The sequence below is a fragment of the Chamaea fasciata genome, unplaced genomic scaffold (assembly GCF_029207755.1).
Source record: "Chamaea fasciata isolate MVZ Bird 193981 ecotype frontalis unplaced genomic scaffold, bChaFas1.0.hap1 SCAF_16, whole genome shotgun sequence".
NCBI classification, from domain to species: Eukaryota; Metazoa; Chordata; class Aves; order Passeriformes; family Sylviidae; genus Chamaea; species Chamaea fasciata.
In genome coordinates this window covers 8,371,124-8,391,613 of record NW_027094101.1, presented here as the reverse complement: position 1 = coordinate 8,391,613, position 20,490 = coordinate 8,371,124, and the positions used below count along the sequence as shown (strand labels likewise).

The following is a 20,490-nucleotide window of genomic DNA, read 5'->3' as shown; positions in this document are numbered from 1 at the left end:
AGAGAATAAAAAAAGAACAAAAACCCAACCAAAACAAAAACATAAAAACAAAATCAAAAGCAAGTTGATTTCTCATGAAAGGGGCTGCACCACCAGGTTGTTCTACGGCTTGAGATTGAGATGAGATGGTAGCGAAGCAGGCGAAGTAAAGGTGGACACGTCACACAGCAACACAGCAGGAGAAGGTGGAGAGCAACAAGACCTGGAAGAAAACAAGGCTGGAAAATGAATGAACAGAAGAGGAAATTATATATCTGCATCTACATACAAAACAAAATCAAAATCATTCCAGTCATTCTTCATTGAAAAAGGGAGGAGAAAAATAAATCACTGCAACCAAATCACAGCCCCAAGGGTTAATATCATCCAGATTACAGGAAAGAGTCTTTTTTTTTTTTTTTCCCCATTAGATCAACATTTCAGAGAGTTACTGCCAGAGATCCTGGAGGGATGGGCAAGGAAGGGCTCCCCTCCCCACGTGTTGGATTGAGCTGCTCCCTCTGCACAGCAGCTCTGTGTGGACAAAACAAGGCTGGGACAGGTAGGAAAAAGCTTTTTAAAAGCTGCAGTGCCATTTAATGCTTTTCAACTACAAAAGCTCATCCCAAGGAATTCCTCGGCCATGCAGGCTGTTAATCTTTTCCAGGCCACTAAACCCAGGCTGCAGACCTCAGCTGTTAGTGGAGGGGGTGTGCAGTGGGGAAGGAAAGCTCAAAAGACCAGCACGAGCTGTCATTAAAGTGATTTTCTTTGCTTGGAAGAAAGGGCTTTGTTTTTATTGGATTCATTCATTATTTAGCATCAAGAAAGATAGTGAGTGTCAGGAAAAGGAAGAAGAATTTCCCAAGAGGTCCACAAGAATTATGAGGACAGTTTTACAAGGAAAAAAACCTGTATTTGGGAGAGCAGGCACTCCTCTGTATGGGGAGAAGCAGAATTCAGAGCAGAGCTTTATACCTCAAGAAACTCCAGAGAAGGAATTTGAGTGAGAAAAGTCTTTTAAGCAATCTCAGGCAACTCTGCTATTAACTGATGCTAGAAATACACCTCAGCCCCTGACCACACTCCTACAGCAGATCTGGCTGACACCACAGGGAACTCTTGCCAGTGTGAGAAGAACATGGGGTCAACTGGAAAAGCTGTGGATTTACAGGCTGCATCCCTGGAATTGTGCACAAAAAGCCAAGTTTGTCAAACAGAAATCCTGAGAAGTGCAGGGATTTATCTCTGCAGCTGCAGAGCCCCTCTGGGACATGGGGACTGCTAAGGACATTCCTGCAGCTCTCTTCAGCTGTGATTTTTGTGTGCAACACTTCGAGATTTATCCATGGGGTTTTCCAAAGAGCTGCGCCTGCCCCTCTGCCCTAGAGGTGGGTCTGAGAGGGGAGGCTGGAGATAGCTCGAGCTCCCTGGCCTCAATCCCTGTCCCCCAGCCCAGTGTGACATCCTGGTGGGTGCCGCAGCCCTGTCCTGCCACGTGCCAGCAGAGGGAACTCGCACTCTGCTGCTCTGCCAAAATCGTGGAGATTATCTCCTGTTTCCTGATTCCTGGTTCTGAGTGGCTGCAAGCTCAGACGTCTGCATGGGGTGTGGAGGCGGCGTCAGGTATAAATGGTCAACACAGAAAATTCCTGGACTTAAATCATGTAATATTTCCTGTGATAAGGGAACAGGATGAGAAGCCTCAACAAATGGCTCTATCTGGAGCTAAGCATGCAGGTGTGGCAGTCAGGATGCAACACTGGGTACCTAGAGAAATTCTTTTCCATCCACAGCTCTGAGACGTGCACTGATTTACACAAAAAAAATGGGAGGAAGAGCTGAAAATACCAACAGAATCTGAGTGAGTTCATTTGGCTGCACTGAGGGCAGATCTGCACGATGCCTGGCCGATGCCTGTGGGGTTGGCATGGGACAAGTGTTCCCAGACATGTTAGTGGGTTACTGAGAAGGATTATTACAAATGGTGTTAAACTAGGGGGGGAAAGCCAACCCCACAGTATGGAAATGATTTATTGTATCTGCCCAACCTCAAACAGCACAGTCTGAGCTTGGAGGAGAAAAATGAGAGGGACATGGGGACTAAGTAAACTCAAGTTTAAAAAGCAGCCAAGCCAAGCTGAGCAGGGTGCTGGGGAATGTTAATTCTCTGGTGCAACACTGGGCAGTATCTCTGTGCCCTGTTGAGTCCACTGAGCTCTAACATGGCTGCCCCAGCTCCAGGACACAGGGCCTCTCCACCCACTCCACTTGCACCGGCCAATTCCCAGGTTACCAGAGGAGAAAACAAAGGATGCCCATCCGTGAACACCCACTGAGCCATCCCTGCTCATGGCACATTCCTCCAGCACCGTGGGCTGTGATGCACAGCCAAATCCTCTGGCAGGTGGGGACCCCTCTCCCTTCTCTCTGCCATCACCCCCACCCAAAAGCTGGACCAGGTTCAGCCCCATGGGCAGCAAGACCCCAGCACCTGGTGCAGCTTCTGCCCCTCTCCCTGCACCCATTCTACTCTAAAAGCCCTGGGCTGATACAGGGGAATTGCTGCCAATACTGATAAAGCAAAAAAAACTTAACAGCCCAAGCCAGCCTGGGAAAAACAGACTTTCCCTGGGAAAAGGCACCCATCAGCAGGCAATGAGTGGGGCTGACATTAAAAAAGGACAGACTCTGGCAGCAATGTCCTCTCCCAGGCCCTGTTATCTGTTTTAATTCTGCTCCCCAGCTCCATGCAGGATGATCCCAGTGCTGCAGGACACCCCAGGGCAAGGGACTGTTGGCACTGGAGGAATGCACTGTTCTGTCACGCTGGAGACAGGCACTGGCCAGGGCATCCTGTGCAAGCAAATGCAGTAGGGACACAACGTCACCCACATGCAGCACCTGCTCAGCCTGAAAATCAGGGCCACCAGCCTTTTCTCAGCCCTGTCCCCAGCCAGGATGGCCAAGGTGGTATCCTCCTCATCCATCCTGGGGAAAAGCCAATTCCCAAGGCAGACAAAGCCAAACCCAAGCTTTTCTCATTTATTCCCGGTCCAGCACTCCCTGCAGACACACTCTGGGCCAGGTTTGGGATCCTCCTGCTGACTGACAGCACCAGCACAAGGCTGTGTTGCACATCCCAGACCTGCTCCCAGCTCTCGGAAGCCAGTCTGGAAAACAGTCCTTTAGGGGCTGGGAAGAAACAGAGAAGCTCCTACTGAAACTGTGCGAGAGAGAACATGCCCGGAGGAGAACCAGGGCAGGAAAATCAGACTGGCAGGCAGCCCTCTCGCCCGGGGCCTGTCTCCCAGTTTGCTCCACTGCCCTCACTGCACAAATGTGTCTCTCCCAGGGCGAGTGGAGCCCGTCTTCGGCCTCGCCCAGAGGGCACCCGGCGTGCGCTGCGGACGCCCTCCCCGTCCTCCCCCACACTAAGCTGTTTTGCAGCCCGCTGAGCCCTGCCTTGGCACTGCACCCACCTCTCCCTCCTCTCCCAGATTAATGGTGTGACATTTTGAAACCTCTCTCAGCTCATTAGGCAGTTGCGTAAGGCACCTGGCAGTAACGCCACTAGGAGAGCTAACCTAATTAATGGTGCCGGCTGCCAGAGTGTGCCGCGCCGGGAGGGGCCAGCAGGGTGGGCTTGATGGCACTGTGGGCATCCAACACCACCCAACACCCACCACGGTAGGCTTAGATTAAATAGCAGCAAGAAATTCCTCCCTGTGAGGGTGGGGAGGCACTGGCACAGGTTGCCCAGAGAAGCTGTGGCTGCCCCTGGATGCCTGGAAGTGTCCAAGGCCAGGTTGGACAGGACTGGGAGCAACCTGGGATAGTGGAAGGTGTCCCTGCCCATGGCAGAGGATGGAACTGAATGAAATTTAAGGTCCCTTCCAACCTTAATCATTATATATCCCCAGAACAGCCAGGCAGGGCGACACCTGCCCACTATCACTATTAATGACATCCCACCACCTGGTCAGCGTGGATGGGCACCCTTAAACCCAGGAGAACTGAAAAAACAAAGAGGCTCCACCCAGTGAATTCCACCTCACTGCTGCTAGAAGCATGCAAGGAGATGAGCCACTCATCCCTTACCTTCTCTCATTCCCAAAGAGTCGGGCCACTTCTTCTCTCCCAGGGCTACGAGCCCGGGTTCTCCGCTCTAGCCGCTTCCTCTCCACCTGGAAGGCCTCACGATTACTGATCCTAATGGCCTTGGGAACGTCGGCCAGGGTGGTGTACTGCCGGCTGGCTTTAAAAGAAAGGGGACGCCCCGATTTTTCAGCTCCCCTTCCTACATCTCTGTTGCTGGAGTCCTTGTGCATGGAGCAACTGCTCTTCGAGTCCAAGGAGTTCAGAGAGAAGCTGTGAATCATTCGGTCGCCTGATCGGATACCTGGGGAAGGAAAGGGCTGGGCATGCTCCTGTGAGGGCGATTTGGGATAACTGTACCTGTTGTTTGGGGTGCTGGGGCTGGGTGGGCTTGGTGGGGGTTGCAGTTGCTGTTCTTCCAGCTTCGAGTCTTGTTTGGTCTTCTCCAAGGAGAAGTACCCGCTCTCGACACGCGTCTTCCGCCCGCAGTCTATCCGGTCTCCATTCATGGAGCTCTCCTCTAAGGGACAGAGAAGTCACTGTGCTTGGTTTCAAGTCCAAGTTCTGCTTTTAAGAAAGAAACACCCTGATTCCACCCAGGACAGGGGCAGGTGTAAGAGAAAACTTGGTCTGGGTACCAGCCCCATGCGGTGCTACCTCCTGCACCCTTGCCTTTTCCACCCTGCCCAGCCCTCGTGCCCATGGAGATGGTGGGATAGTCTGCAGGGAACTGGGGATGCTGATCCAAACCTTGGGCCAGGTTTGTACAGGTGAAAGATGTGAACTTTCAAAGGAAGAAATGGCAGCTGCAGTCACAGCTGTGCATCCACTTCCATCCCTGTCCTCCCCAGACTGGCAGCAACCGCAGCTCCATGGGCACAAGGTAATGGACCCCTCACTGCAGAAAACATTCCCCATTTGAGTGGGAAGATAAGGGAAATGTCTCCAGTACTGCAGTCTGTCCCCAGCCCTCATTGTTCCAGGGAGAACAGTGGCATGACCACTGCAATGTAACACCAGTGCTGGAATCCCTATCTCTCACCTTCCTTGCCGTCCAGCACAGGATCCTTCATGGAGCTGGCAGCCCCAGCCTGGCCTTGCATGGGGCTCTGGGCTGAGCCAATGCCACTGCCCCCATCTGCTTGGTCTTTGCCCCTCATTTCTTCCTGCCAGAGCGTGGACTTGGTGGCAGGGACCTTCTCAGCGCTGGGAATGTTGCTGCTGGTCACAGCCATCTTAGCAGGACCAGGCTCCTAAAAAAACCAGGAGACACAGGAAGTTAGAGAGTTTGCCCCAACTCCACACTCAGGGTCCCCAAGGGCTTGGCCCCAGTGTGAGTTCCACACAACTTGGTTGCTGCCCATGACATGTCACAGCAGGGGAGGAATGAGACAGTGACATGTGTCAGGGCTTTACGCCCTTTTAAAACTTTCCCCACCATCTTCAGTGCTTCTCTGCTAACAAGGAGCTCTGGAGTCCATCAGATGACGGATGATGCCCCCTTGGTGGCCACAGCCCTGCCAGCCCAGGCTCAGAGTGTGACCCAGAAGAGGCAGCAGCTTTCCCAACCCCTTCCTTGGCTTTGTTCATTAGCAGATGTTTTGCTGTTGTCATATTAAGCTTCTGCATTCACAGATTATTTTTCTTAAAGCCACCAATAAATCAAAGACAATTAACTCCCCTTTGGATTGTGGGAAGTTTTCCAGCTGCTTGCTCCCTTTCCATGGAGCAGGGGGGAATACAGGAGTGCATGAATTGGCAACTAAAAGCCGAGAACAAGGGCTGCAATGAGCATCCTCTCTATTCCACCCTCCCACATCATGTAGGTTTTAGCCCTGCACCTCCACTGGCATTTGCAGGGCCCCTGCTGGAGTCACCAAGGGATCTCCCAGGGAGTGGGTCCTGGCTCCACACACGGCCATGACAAGCAGCAAATGACCTCAATTTAAAAAAAAAATCCCCTTGGGAAATTTCACACTGAAGGAATGCAGTGCTGGAGGTAAACGATCCAGAGTTCACGGCCACCCTGCTCAAGGGGACCCTGCTCAAGCAGAAGACTGGGCCAATCTCCAAAGTCCCCTACACTCTCCTTCATTGATCCAAGCCCAAAGCTAATCACCAGCTCAGGATATGTATCTTTATATATCGCTTACACACGCCCCCATGTAATTATTTGTAGATACGTATTTAATTAGGCAGAAATGTGCGCCAAAAAGAAGTCTGTGAGGGAGCAGAGACGTTAACTGTCTGCTGCTCAGGGGTATGAACAATTCCAAAAGGCAGAATGCACCAGAATCGGCAAAACCAGCCTCCGGTTGCATGAGGTGTGTCTGGGCACGCTCTGCTTACCTGAGCCTGCCACACCCCTGTGCAAACCCAGGGCAGAGCCTCAAATTTCACATTTCAGCCCCAAATCCTGCCTCAAGTTCCCATGGGCAGCAGGCAGGCACAGGCATTCCAGTCTCTCCTGCTGCCTGCACCTCCCTGCCGGAGCACAGCAAAAGCTGCAAGAGAAACCTGCCTTTTTCCCCTCAAACTGCAACCTGCTTGCAAAGAAAAGTGAAAACACTTAACACTCCTTGTCCAAAAATCTGCAGCAGGAGTGGTATTCCCTGCATTGTTCCCACCCTGGTGATTTTGCAGAGGGATGATGCAAAGTGATGGGGGGAGTAAAAATGACCTTGATTCTGCAAGAGCATCCAAGCTTAGCTCTACCACAGGCAAGCAAAAACTATGTGAGAGTGAGAAAAAGCAGGAATATCCAATTGTTTTCTAATATCACAAAGGTGTCCACCCCTCCATAAGCAGCTCTAAGACCTGATCTACTGCCTGATTAGTGTGTGGCCATCTTTAGAAGAGTGCAAGCTTTCTCCACCAGCACATGGAGGGCAAGCTGAACAGCAGCCAACTTCAGGAGAGGCCATTTCACAGAGGAAAATTTGCTGCTGATTTTCTCCTCAGCATCCTCTTTCCTTCCCTGGACCAGGCCACCTGAATCAGCAGGATCTGGGAGACAGAGGAAAGACGCTGCTTCTGCCTTTGCAGGTTGCTCCTAAGTGCCCGACAGCACAGCATCCATCCAACACTGGTTCCCACAAGGAGGTTGGTTTTGCAAAGTGAATTTGAGCCTTTTTCCAACACCATGAGGCTGGAAGCCATGGGATGGAGCGAGTGGAAGGTAGCAAGCAAGACAGGGCAGTCTGTTCCAAGACAAGAGGGCAGTGTGCCACAGGGGTCCCTGGTCCCCATCCCCAAGCACCTGGGGAGCCCATCTGCCCAGGGGGAGCCGGCATCCTTCCCACAGCCGCTTCCCTTATTTGGTGCTCGGGAGCTGAGATCCTGTACGGTTTCCAAGAAGTTGCCATGGTGATGAAATGTAACCCAGAACGATGTTTTTCTGGCTCTGCGCCTCGTCTCCACCCTGTTCCCCCCCTGAACCCAGCCTGGGTTTAGTGGTGCACCCAGGCCAGGGTGAGCATCCCTGCCCTGATGCATCCACTCCCTGGGGTACCCCAAATTCAACAGTCCTCTTCTTGGGAATTGAGGATTGAAACCCTAAACACAGAGGGAGGAGGCATCTTCCCTGAAGCATCACCAGAGCCAGCACTTGAGGGGTTGTTCAGGCTGTGAGGACCCCAGACCTTAGCAAGGGGTGGCTCAGACTTACAGCCTGGTGTGCAAAAAAGGATCATCTCCCCACTAACATTTTTCCCATTGCCTAGAACATCTTTATCCAGTGGAGTGATAAAAACTTATTCAAACAAACACTGCACAAACCCTATCCACGGCCCAGTTTGCACCAGGGCCATCCTTGGAACTTCATCAAAGAGGACCTGAAAAGCAAGGCTCAGGGGAGCCCTGATGCTGGTTTTGGTCCTTGGAATGGCCAGAGGAGCCCTCCAAGCCAGTCCCCTGTGGGGTGGGACGTGTGCCCGGAGGTCAGGCGGCCTCAGGGACACGGCTGTTCTCAGCCCCGGAGAGGGACAAGGGTGGCCTTGGGGTCGCGTTCCCCATCTGTGGGATTCTCCCCCATTCTGGCCACGTGGGAGCCAGGCAGGAACGAGTGAGTCACGGCCGGCCCCACTTTTTACCATTTATAGTCAAAGTGAGCACGAAGCCACTGCCGGGTCCCTGGAGAGCCCAGCTCCAGCCCCCGGAGCTCCCAGCCTGGCCCTGGCCTTTAGTATTTTCCTTTCATTCCCATTATCTCCGGGGTCATCTCAAAGGGAGTAACTGGAGCCCGATGGAATTTCATCCTGTTTCTGACGAAACGGCCCATGAACAGCACCTCTCCCTGGTCCCCCATGGGGACCATGTGGCTTTATAGCCACTCCCAGGATTGTGTGCAGGGGTGGCACCACAAAACAGCACACGGGGAAAAACGTGGCCCCAATGCAGCCAGGAAAGCAGGAGTGTGTGACCCTGGAAGTGATGACCAGGAATTAATTTGCACCATTCTGCTGCCTTGGTTTGCCCCAGCTCTCACCCTCCACACAGGCAGCATCAGAGGGCTGGTGACCCCGATGGCTGGGGGGGATCAATCCCAGGACCAGAGCAAGGCATGGCCTTCAGAAGGAGGCAAGAGACTGGATGACAGTTAGTGGGTGTGCCCCTGTGTTACCTGGGGAGTTGGGGGCTCTACCTTCCTCTTCTTCTTCTGATTCTGCTTGTTTGTCCTGGGATAGACGATCAGCATCTCCAGCCACCTGCAGGCAGAGAAAGCAGAAGGTGAGGTCTGTGCCACAGGGACAGGAATGATGCTGACCTGGTCAGGGTCAGCTTGGTGAACAATTCCCAGAAGCTCCTGGGGGAAAAAATAAGGCAGGAAAAGAGGGATGACCCCAGGGTGCTTTGGCTCAAACCCTGCTCTCTGCAAAAGTGAGGCCACAGCCAAGGCTGACATGGGGCAGGGATTCAAGGATCCTGAAAGACGGTGGAGTGGGACAGAGCCTCCAGCAGGACCGTCCCCTTGAGTGATGCCAACACCTACACGCTGCAGACAAAACACTTTTGTCCAAGGAAGAGCAGCGTGAACTCGGCATTGAGAAGTCCTGTGTCCTCCCATTGTGGCCTGACAACCTGCCCCCGCATCTCGGAGAACTCCACAGGGATCCCTGGACCACTGGGAAACATTCCCACTTCCAATATCCCTGCTCCCCTTTCCTTCTCCCCCCGCTCTGCACACTGCTGCTGTAAAGCGTCTGGAGATGACCACATCAAGTGGGGTTTGGTTAAGCAATAAACGCCAGAAGCACAGAATGAACGTAAAACAAATTCTCCCCCGGCCAGGGAAATCTTCCTGTCGTGCTGCAACTGCAAATGAAACCAGCCTGGCTTGGCCCCAGAGTGGGACTGCTCGGGGATGATTAATGCCTGCAGTCAGGAGCAAACGCACTGCTTCAAAACCCATCGCCGGGCTGATGAGCAATAAATCAGCCCCACCTCACTCCGCAATGCCTCTCCCTCCCACGGCAGGCAGGACCGGCAACAAAGGCCGAGCTGGGAACTGGAGCGTGGGGAGAGGGTGGAGAGAGCAGGCCATGGGGGCTGGCCATGGTTTGGGACATAATCACTGCTCCTGCCAGGGAGGAGAGCAGCTCACTCCCCTGTGCCGTGATTCCCACACGGCTCTGCATCCTGGCTCCACAGCCACTGCAACACATTGCTGTGAAAGCAGCTGAGGAGACAGGTTTGCCAAGCCAAGGTTCACCTGTGCTCACTTGTCTCACTAGGACAAGGAAATTTCAATGCATGAAAACGCTCGTCTGGTCAAAACCCCAAGCTCTTGGTAGAACAATGACTATTTCGACAAGTATTTACAAAACGTGGGGAGTCACAACCAAAGATAAGGCTTGAAAAGAGAAATCTCAGCAGAAAGTGCTCACTCTGCTGCTGCCAGGGCTAAGGGAGGCAGGAGATGCACTGAGGGAACAGTGGGAAAGAGCAAGTGTTCATCCCTTCAACTTCCTGCTGGAATTTCAAGTGTCATCAAATTTTGGGAGAGAGGCACTGAGCTCTGGGCACTCTATGTGGGAAAGGCTCTCAGGTGAGCTGCAGCACAGCCACACTGTCACTGTGTGCGGGCAGCTCGGCTCTCCCAGGGCTCAGCACCCTCACCAGCACCAGCTTCAACCCTAGCTGGCATGTGAGTGATGGAAGAAGATGTTTCTAGGTCACCACCCAACTCCTGGAGTTGGGAAATTTACCCCGATTTGCTCGTTTTAACGGTCTAATCTTCGGTGTCACTGAGCCACTGCATTCCTGTGATATCCTGACTCATCCTTGGAGGTGACATACTCCCCTGGGACCAGGGAGGTGGGGAGCATCCACCCCAGGATTCCACATCTGCCCAGTGATGTATGGCACTCGGGGTCGGACATGCCAGCCCCAGAATTATGGGACCTGCCACTGGTGTGGAGACAGGACCTGTGCCAGTGGGCTGGGTGCCTGATGGGATCCCTAAAAGAACTGTGGGGTCACCGCAGCACCCATCATGAACCCCAGTACCCAGGATCAGCCTGGGTATGCACAGCCATAGCACCCAGCCTTGGTCAAGGTCCTACCCACCTTCCTCTTCCTCCTGGCTAATGGAAGAGCCCGGGAGTGGCTCAGCCCCAGATCTGCACTCACCCACTGATGATCTCCTTGTTCTCGGCCCGGATGAAATGCTCCTTCTCCGGTGTCAGGATGCACAAGGAGAATTTCTGCCCTGTCCGGCTCTCCCCATCCACCACATCCGTGCACTGGTTCATGTTGATGGTGCCCTGCGGGAGGGTGGTCGGCTGCCAGGGAAAGGAGAAAGGAGCAACTTTAGGAAGAGAAAAGCAGAGGAGTGCAGAGCTGAGCCCTAAAACCTCTCCTGGAGGACACCAGGATCCTACACATCAGGATGCTTTGCCCACAAGTAACCAGATCCATCTGTGTGCCGTGCCCAGCGCATGGCAAGGCTCTGTGCCAGACATCTGGGGACACAGACCAACAGGTACAACTCCTGCCAGTAAGGTGATTCTCTTATGCCAAATATCCAGGGAAGGATGGATGCCCTGCTGTGGCACCTGGACACCAAGGAAAAGCATCAAGTGGCCAGCTTTATGTCTGTAGCTGCAGACCATCTGGGCTAGTGGGGGGGCACCTGGGGACAGGGAGGGCAAGGCAGCAAGGTCCCACTGCCCTCAGCACAGGATGGCTCAGGGATAAACAGACAGACACAAGTGCCAGGTTTTTCCCATTAAAATTAAAAAAAACCCCACAGAGTTTGCCAGGGAGGGACTGCAGCATGGAAGGGACCTTGCTTGGTGGGTTTTCTGAGCAGTGTCACTTCTCAGTCCCACAGCTCCAAGCGACCTGGTGAAGTGGGACAGGTGGTGGCCCTGGTGGCCCAAGGGGACATTGAGGGACACCCAGAGGGCTGTCAGCACTGACAAGAGCTGACAGGTCCATCTGGAGCAGTGCTGGCTCATCCGATTACAGCAGATCCACCCGTCCCCAGTGCCTGCAGCCCTCCCCCCCCAGAGCAATTCCATGGCTCCCATGTCCCCAGCCTGCCTGTCCCCACCAGGCTCGGTGACACTGGGGTTCTTCCAGCATCCCAGGGCAAACCTGCACCTGGGACATAAATGACTGAGGGAGAGATCCCTTCAAGCTGCCAACAGCAGCAAAGGAGGACCTAAAGCAGCCCGTGGACACCTCCTCACCCTGCTAAAGCCTCCTTGTGCCCTCCAGATGGCCAGGCCAACAAGGAGACAGATTTCTGGCAGATGCTGTTAAGGTTTTTACCATGGAAACCAGCTCCCCTGCCAGAAAAACCCCTCCAAAAGCAGCCTGTGCCATGCAAAGAAAGGGTGACAGGGGAGAGCTCAATGGCCCCAGCCTACAAACCCAGAAAATTCAGATCCGTTCCCCAGAGCCCGCAGTTTAGCCATCTGTGGGTGGTGGGAAAAGCCCCTTTCCCCAGGAGAAAGGCTTTCCCTGCAGCTGTGTCCCTGGGTGGGAGCATCCTGTGACAGCCCAGGGGTGGCAGGGAGCCATCACAGGTGCAGCAGCACTAGGTATATGAACGGGACCAGTTGTACATCAGGGACATTAAACCCTCCTCTTTTCGCTGTGGAAATCAGCACCCAGAGACCCCCCAGGATGGAGGGAGGGAAAGCAAAGCCCAGCCTGGACCCCCGGCACGGCGCATGGCCAGCCTCCCGCCCTGAACCGCCACGGGTAGTCAGCTCCTAAGAGGATTTTTTGTCTTAGACAACAAAAATAAAACCCCGCTTTCCGGGAGCTATAAAAACCCAACGGAAAAACTTTCTCCTGTTCCAAGTGGAGTCTCAGAAAAGTTTTTGTCTTCCTGGCCTCCAGCACAGCCAAGGCCTCCAGGACTGTAAGGTCCAGGTCCAACCTCCTTCCCCTCCCAGAGCAGTTTTGCACCAGGGAATTCAACGAGGACAGCAGGGTGAGGAGGAGGGAGGGAGCTCCAGTCCCACAAAGGGATCCTGAGCCACTCAGCCCCTTGACTCCCTGTAGGGGCCCAGAGGGATTTGGCAGGGAGCTGGCACAGGAGGAGAGAAGAACCAACACCCTCCAACCCCATGGCAGGGCAGGGCGGCTGCTCCTGCTGCCCACACCCAGCCCTGACCGAAGTGTGTTGGGAGCAGAGGAGCCGGTTTGAGGCCCCTCCACCGCCGGGCTGGCCCTGCAAAGTTGTTTCGCCACTCAGCCCTCCCTGTGAAGGGTGAATGTTGGCATCTTGCACAGCCTGACACATGGGCCTCAATCCACCACCACACCTCTGAGCCAGAACACAAGGAAAGAGCTGGGAGCAAAGCTGGGAATGACTGTCTTCCACCTGCGGCCCCAGGGATGAACCCTCCATCCTACAGCAGCTCCCCACACCCCTCGGTAGCAGATGAAACCTGACAGACCAGCAGCCTTGCTCGCTTGGGATGTAAATTCCTTTACACCATTTGTTTCCTTCCTCAGAGGCAGTACAGGCACTTTGAAGCGAAGCAAAATGCAAATGGTGCCTGGTGGAAACGCGTGTGCGCGCACACGAACTCCACCAAGGAAAAGGAATGGCTTGGACCCCTTCTTAACCTCTGAGCACCTGTTTCTGAGCTGGAGGGTTTCTCAAGGCTGGAGAACCTTGGAGAAGGATGAGCAAAGCTGGTCCCTGGCCAGGTGAGGACTGTGTGGCTCCAGCAGTTGGAAGGGAATAAATAAATGCAGCAGCAGAGAGGTGTTGCATGACAGAGACACCAAAACAAGACACCAAACACCTTGTATCAAAGCATCTGCTCTTGGAAGAGCATCTGCTTTGATACAAGGCTGAACCTAGCATGAGACCCCAGGGTGGCTTCGTGTCTGGGTGAGGCAGGACTGGATGCTCAGGCTCAGCTCCTGCTCCAGCAGCTGGTAGCTGCCAGTCCCCAGCTGAGGGACAGCCCTGTGCCCAGGTGCTGGCTCTGCCTTTGCCCTCTCCCGCACTGCTACCAATGGGATGGAGCCCACAGCTATCCCAGAACTGGATCTGGTGGCTGGGTGTGTCACTTATCTAGGGGTAGGAGTGGAAGCACAGCAGGGTGTACCTCTGTGGAAGCAGAGGACACCATTACAGCCACCATCACCAGCAGCAGCTCTCTTTGAGGCCACCAGGTGCCTCCAGCCCAGTCATTCAAGCAGTCCCCGTCCCTCACCAGCACAGGAAAAAGAGCACTTGGATCACACGAGCAGCCACAGCTCTCCAGGCTGCCAGTACCAGCAAAGGAACCAGAGACAAGAAACAATTGCTTTTCTGTTTCCCTCTGGAATAACAGATCCCTATTGACACACACACGTGCTCACAGCATCCCTCTCCATAACACACAAAGCCTATAGAGAGTTCTCCTCCTCCTCCTCCTCTCCCTTCCCGGGTGCCCAGGCCGTGAGTCATGCCAGGCTCTCCACATAAACAACACCAGCAGCCTTTGGATGAGATGCAGGGATCTTTGGATGGATGCTCCTAGGATGCAGAGCTCAGCAACTGCAGCAGCCCCCTCCCTGGGCAGTGGGAAAGAAAGAATGGGGACCTCTTAGAAGCTTGAAGGAAAAAATCCCAAGCAGGGCATTACTGCATCTTCCAGCACAGTGCTGGATGGTTCACAGGTGATGAACTCCCAGGTACAGGAGTTGATGCTGTAAATCAAAAGGGTTTATCTGCAAAGTCCTTCATTTTCATAAGGCATTGCAGGGCTGAGGTAGAAAAATAGAATTATTATTTGAGGTAGAAAACCAGGATTACTTGGATTCAAAAATTTTTGATTTTTTTTTCCAAGGACTTTCCCTGTCATTTCTAACACATGGAGATCATGGCAGCTTGATACAAAATACAAGGGAGCTTTGCTCAGGAGCTGTACACAGGATGTTTTGGAGCAGGTAACCCCGCGGTCAAGCTCCCGAGGAGGGGCTCTGCCATGGCCTCCATGGGACATGGCCAATGGCAACCCATTCTCTGGGGCTATTACACAACGTGGGTTGATGAAATCTGGAACACAACCTTTAAAGAAAGGCAATGGGGCAGGGGGAGGAGGAAACCAAACAAAAGGGACATTTTACTTTCTGCCAAGAACCAGGAGGGGAAGAGAAAAAAAAAAAAACAACAACAAAAAAAACCCCACAACCATTTGTCTATCTCGCATGGCGGGCTGGTTGCCTTGGCACCAGAGCCTGGCTGTCCCAGGGGAGATCACAGCTCTGCTGTCCCACTCTGGGCTCAGGATCTGGCTGGCTCTGCCCTGGCTCCCAGCACTGCCCTGGAGCAGCAGTGAGCCTGTGGCGCCTGGGGAAGAGACATCCACACTGCCTCCATAAATGTGTCTTGACAAATGTTAATTCTCCCAGCTAAAATATTCATGAGGGTGGCTGCCGAGCGCTGCTCACTTGCAGCACTCCTGAGCGCTCTGCAAAGGCAGCTCCTGTGTTTGCTAAAAGCTTCACCCACCCCAGTGCCCAGGCTCAGCTGATCACAGTGCTCCGGGCAGGATGCAAACGAAAGGGAGCAAGACCTCGCTGTCTCATGGTCACGGGCACATCAGGGCAACATGCAGACAAGCATGGCTTGGGCAAGGGCACAGACGGAGCTTGGACACACAGCTCCCAGCAGCAGCATGCCACTGGGAGCCCAAACCAGAGCCACATCCACCATTCCCACCTGGAGCCCATCAAGAAAGCACCAACTCCTTGAAAAGTTATAGAATCATAGAAACACCTTCAACCATTAATCCAGGGCACTGCCAGGTCCTCCACTAAACCATGTCCTTAAGCACCACATCAACCTCTTTTTCGACCACTTCCAGGGATGGTGACTCCGCCGCCTCCATGGGCAGCCTGTTCCTATGGTTGACCACTGTTTCACTGAAGAAATTTTTCCTAATATCCAACCTAAAACTCGTCTGGAGCAACTTGAGGCTATTTCCTCTTGTCCTCTCACTTGTTAGCTGTGAGAAGAGACTGACCCACACTTGGCTACCACCTTTCAGGTAGTTGCAGAGGATCCCTTTTCAGATGTAGAGTCACCCCTTTTTCAGCTATGCAAGGCGAGGCATGACCTCCTAAATCCCAGCTGGGGATGCTCAGTGCACACACACAGGGCTCGCTTAGCCTGCCCTGAGCTGCCCAGGTGCCAGGCAAGCATGGCTGGCACAGCAGCAGGGCTTTAATGAGCCTTTTGGGCTTCCTGCCACCAGGCACGAGGCTATGGATAGGGCCACAACAGGGCTGGAGCGCTGCGGTGGGCGGATTTTATTACACTTATAGATCAGCTGGCAGGCTGAGCATCCTGGATTTATTAAATTAGACAAAGGCTCTTGAAAACAACCTCTGTGGGCTCTGCAAAAGGATGGACTGGAGCAGTCACCCATCGAAGGGCAGCAGAAGGTTGTGCTCCCACGTCCCCACGGCAGCTCTGCTTTCCCTGTGCCATCCAAGGAAGAGGCAGGTATCTTTTCTTGGCTACCCTTCTCACCTGCAAACTTCCTGTACTAGCATCTACTGCTCATGAAAGCCACTGAGAAACCACCGTGATGGCAATGATAAAACGGGTTTTTAGCAATGGCAGGGGAATCACAGAATCATAAAGGTTGGAAAAGACCCTTAAGATCATCCAGCCCAACCATCAACCTGGCACCACCACCATGTTCACCATTAAACCATGTCCTCAGCTGCCACATCCACAGGGAGGTATCAAGCAACACATGTCCCCTGCACTTCAGTACTCACACCTTATGCCCCTGTGCAAGAAACAGGGAAGATGCCCCCAGATGTCACCACTGCCTGGATTCACCAGCCAGCCAGAAGCCACCATCTCCTTTCACAGATGGAGGCACAAGCAGTGCTCTGCAGATGTGGCCTTGGCACCTGCCACCGTGCCTCTGTACTGGCAACAAACCTGTGCCAGAACAAGAAGGGGACAGGACACTTGCCCTGGTGTGCAGCCAGCAATGCAGAACATCCCCCAGATGGATAAATGCCACAAATGCCACTTCCCCCAGCCCCACCACAGATTTCCCCACTCCTGACCCTGGATTGTTCATCACAGGTGCCGACAGCCAGCTCCTGAGATTTGTTTTGCTGAAGGAATTCCCCACAGTCCCAGCTCACCCACCCCAAGGAGGTGGGATTGGTCAGCAAGTGCCACACACACCTGTCCCTGCATGCCAGCCCCTGAAGAGCCCTCCTGAGCCTCCACCAGGACATCAAACAACATCAGCTCCCCTTTTGCCAGTGGGATGGAATTTTCTTCCCTGGGGAGCAGTTTGAGAAGGGGGTGAAGTGCAGGGGCTGGGCAGGAGAGTTCAGCCAGAGGCCGCCTTTAAGCAGAGTCGGTGTTTATGTCCACAGACAGCGAGTCTAAACACTGAGCGAGGCCGGGAGCTGCCTGCAAACTGGCTGGGTGCACCCTCGGGCTCCTCTCCCACCCAGTGCCACCTCAGCCAGGCACAGGCAGCACCCATCCCAGGGGTGCCCAGGGAGCAGGTTTGGGGCCACACATCCCATTTGTAGCCCCGTCCCCACGGGCACCCATCCGGTGAGTGGGTGCTGGAGCGGAGCGAGCCCGGCCGGGGCTGTGCGGAGGCTGGAGCCGGCTTGTCTTGGCCTTATAAGGCTATTTTCGCACTGCTCTTGCAGCTCCCAGCTGCTCCCCACTCCAAAGCAGGGTCGGAGTTGGCAGCCAGAGCCTAGCCTGCCTCCTTCCTGTTAACCTCTTTCCTGCTGAACAGCATCTGAGGGGTCTGTGGATGGTGGGAACAGCCATATCCAGTCCTTGGCACAACCACCCGTGCTGGGCAGAAAGGGTCAGCAAACCCAGTGGTGGTCACCAAGTGGGTCCAACCTCTCTCAGCACTGGTGTCTGACCCTGCAGGTCCTCAGCAGCATCGACAAATCCAGGAGCCTTTCAGGGAACCTTGCACCCACAGACATGCACATTCCACTTCCAACGCCACTGCAGAGGAAGAAGGAGAGAGATGCAGAAAACATGGGCACCATGATGGGAAGGACAGCAAGGTCCCACCAGGATGGGGTATCCAGAGGCTGTTCTGAGGTGCCATCCCAGCTGTTTGTGGACCAAAGCAAAAGCCAAATGTTGTACACAGAGCTTGGAGCATCCACTCAAGCCCTATCCCAACTCTCTGGGGACCAAAGCAAAAGCCCAGAAGTGCACAGGCATTTGCCAGTCCTGCAGTGCCAAAGGCACCACCCTGCAGCCCTGCAAACCCAATAGTTATTCCTTCCTCTTGCTCTATGGGATTTAGATGCATTTAAAATGCAAAATGTCCTCCTCTGAGGAGGGGGGTGGAAGGAATACATGATAACAGATCCGACCCCATCTGCTCACAGCTGCCAGCGTGGCATCTACAGGCACAACAGCCAAAAGGGGAAACAAGTATCTGCAGCTTTCCAGCAAGTTGTCATGGTAATCAGACCAATGGCAAAAACCTGGCAAGACCATGGACAGACCAGAGCTTGGTGCAGGGATCGTGACAGGAGTTTCCTGGAGAGGGAACTGCAGTAGTTTGGCAGTGGGAAGGAAAAATGGGCTTCATTTGCATCTGGGTAGTTGAATCTTAAATTACACTGCTCCAAATTGGCCTTGTCAACTTTATCCTCCACCCCCTCGGTGTAGGAGACGAGTCCCAGGTGGTCCCTGCACCGCGTGCCAGGCACACATGTGCAGGAGCTCACCACCACCTCCATGCTCATGGCCCTCCACAGCAGCAAGGGGCTTCCCCTAACACCAGCAACCACATCTCCCTAAGGTCACCCACACACCAAGATGGTCATACACACAGTGATGCCAGTTTTGGACACAGCTCAGGAGGAGGAAAGCTTGGATCGAGGCAGGATGACCTCTACCCATGTTGGCCAGCTCTGTTCCACCACAGCTGGACCTGGATTTCTGCTTCATGGGGGTGAGGGAACATGAGCAAGGTAATTGTCATCCAAGAAAAGCAGAAAATTAGATCAGTCAAATCCCTGTACCTCCCACTAAGTAAACCCAACTCCCTTCCAGCCTAGAGGGAAGGAGGGACAGGTCTCCTCATCCCCAGTCATCCCACAACCTCTCCTGCAAATGCAACCAAGCAGAGGAATCAGTGCAAAGACACAGGGACAGACCAAGCCATCAGCAGCATCACAGCCATGAAGAGCCACCTCCAACAGCCATTGTCTGGAGCTCTGGATAATTTCATGCTCTGCAGCCACCATAGTGGGGTATCCCACCTTCACTCCCCAGGACTCTCAACACAGGGTCTTGTATTGGCACTCAACAACTGCAGAGGAGGAGAGGAAAACCCTGGGGATCAGCAGCACCAGATCCACCGGAGGCTCGGGAAACTCCCACAGGCACAGATGCTTCAGTGGAAGTTCTTGAATCCGGCCAAATTAGTCTGGAAATCTCATTATTCCCCAGCGTTGCTCTTACGAGCTTTGCAGAGCTTCCTGCCGGGCTGGGAATACCAGGAGGCCGGGCTCCCAGGGCGCTTGGGTCTGCAGCTGGAGGTGCGAGGGCCAACCCAAGCCAAAGAGGTTGGCTTGGCTTGGTCAACCATGTAGCAGCTACATCCTGCACCCACACCCCTACAGAAAATCCTACACCCCCTCTGCGTTGCTACCAGCAGCTTCCAGACCAGCTTGGACCCTGCAGACCTTCCCGAAAGCCAAGGTGACGGCTGAAGAGTTTCTCGAACTTTGACCATTGGCCATCCCACCAAATGGCACAAAATGTGAGCCTTCTGGGCAGTTCCAAGGAGAAAAGTTCCCAACAGACACACACGACTGCTGTGGGGCAAGGAGCAACTTGAGCTGGGCTTTGCTGCCACAGGCACGATGTGGTGGAGGCACTGACACCAATAGCAAAGAGCCATCCTGGCCAGGCAGGCACCACCAGGTTCACAGGCAAGTGGCACGTGGGGTAAAAAGTGCTTTAAATGCCCAGGAAAAAATTGCGACTAACACACGAGGCTGCTGGAACTGCCCCAGGGCAGCAGCATTTTCTCCCTAAATCTGCTGCTCACATCTGGCTCCTGCAGAGGAGTACAGGGAGAGGAGGGAGTTCACAGCCATGTGCTGCTCCCAGCCCCTCCTTTGGGAGCAGCTGTGCAATCCCAGCAGAGAGGAGCAATCTGGGGCTAGTGCACATGAGGGGGATCAGTACAAGAGGTTTTCTCCATCCCCCATGCCTGGGATGACAGACTTCACCCCCCCAGCACTGGCCTGTACATGGCATTAACCACCCATGCAAGCCGAATGACCCCTCCCTACACACATCTGCTCCATCCATAATCCCCGCTGTCCCTCCCCTAACAGGAAAGCAGCCAGGAAAGTGAACCAAAACCCTAATTATATCCCAGTAGCTCCCCAGCGCCCTGGTGATCCCTGTGATTTTATCAATGCGATCCCAACAGGGCTGATGAAATGTGGAGGAAAGGGCCAAGGCTGGGTGTGCTCCAAAACCCCACCTTTCTCTCCAGTGACACCACCACAACAGGTGGAAATCCCGTATGAGCTCAGGATGCTGCCGAGACACTTCTAAAACAACCCTGTGTGCCTGTTCCCTCTTCTTTGTCCAAGGACCAGCCACCCACAGCAAAGGGAAGCGGGAGGAGAGTGGGGACAGCCATGGGTCACAGAGGGAGAGCAGCCCATGGCCTTGCTGCAGGTTCCCAGGGCTCTGTTTGGCCATAAAATCATGGAGACCCACAGCTACAACACCTGGAGCCACAGCACCCAAGGCTTGGGGGGTGCAAGAGCCAAGACCCTCAGGATCATGCCACAGAATCCCAGAATGGTTTGGGTTGGAAGGGACCTTAAAGCCCATCCAGTTCTAACCCCCTGCCACAGGCAGGGGCACCTTCCACTATCCCAGGTTGCTCCAAGCCCCATCCA

General features: G+C 54.0%; 1 protein-coding gene across 5 annotated transcripts in view; it reads right to left on the bottom strand.

The window, feature by feature from the left end:
• The window catches only part of MPRIP (myosin phosphatase Rho interacting protein), a 73,609-nt gene that overhangs the window by 31,170 nt on the left and 21,949 nt on the right, over positions 1–20,490 (bottom strand). For 2 of the 5 annotated variants that reach the window (XM_066197933.1, XM_066197934.1), the window contains exons 4-7: positions 10,708–10,859; positions 8,699–8,783; positions 5,120–5,330; positions 4,081–4,597 (exon numbers count right to left, since the gene is read on the bottom strand). In XM_066197933.1, coding sequence (XP_066054030.1) covers positions 4,081–4,597; positions 5,120–5,330; positions 8,699–8,783; positions 10,708–10,859 — 965 coding nt within the window. The remainder of the gene's footprint in view (positions 1–4,080; positions 4,598–5,119; positions 5,331–8,698; positions 8,784–10,707; positions 10,860–20,490) is intronic. The other 3 variants (XM_066197936.1, XM_066197937.1, XM_066197935.1) reach the window with 2 other exon arrangements.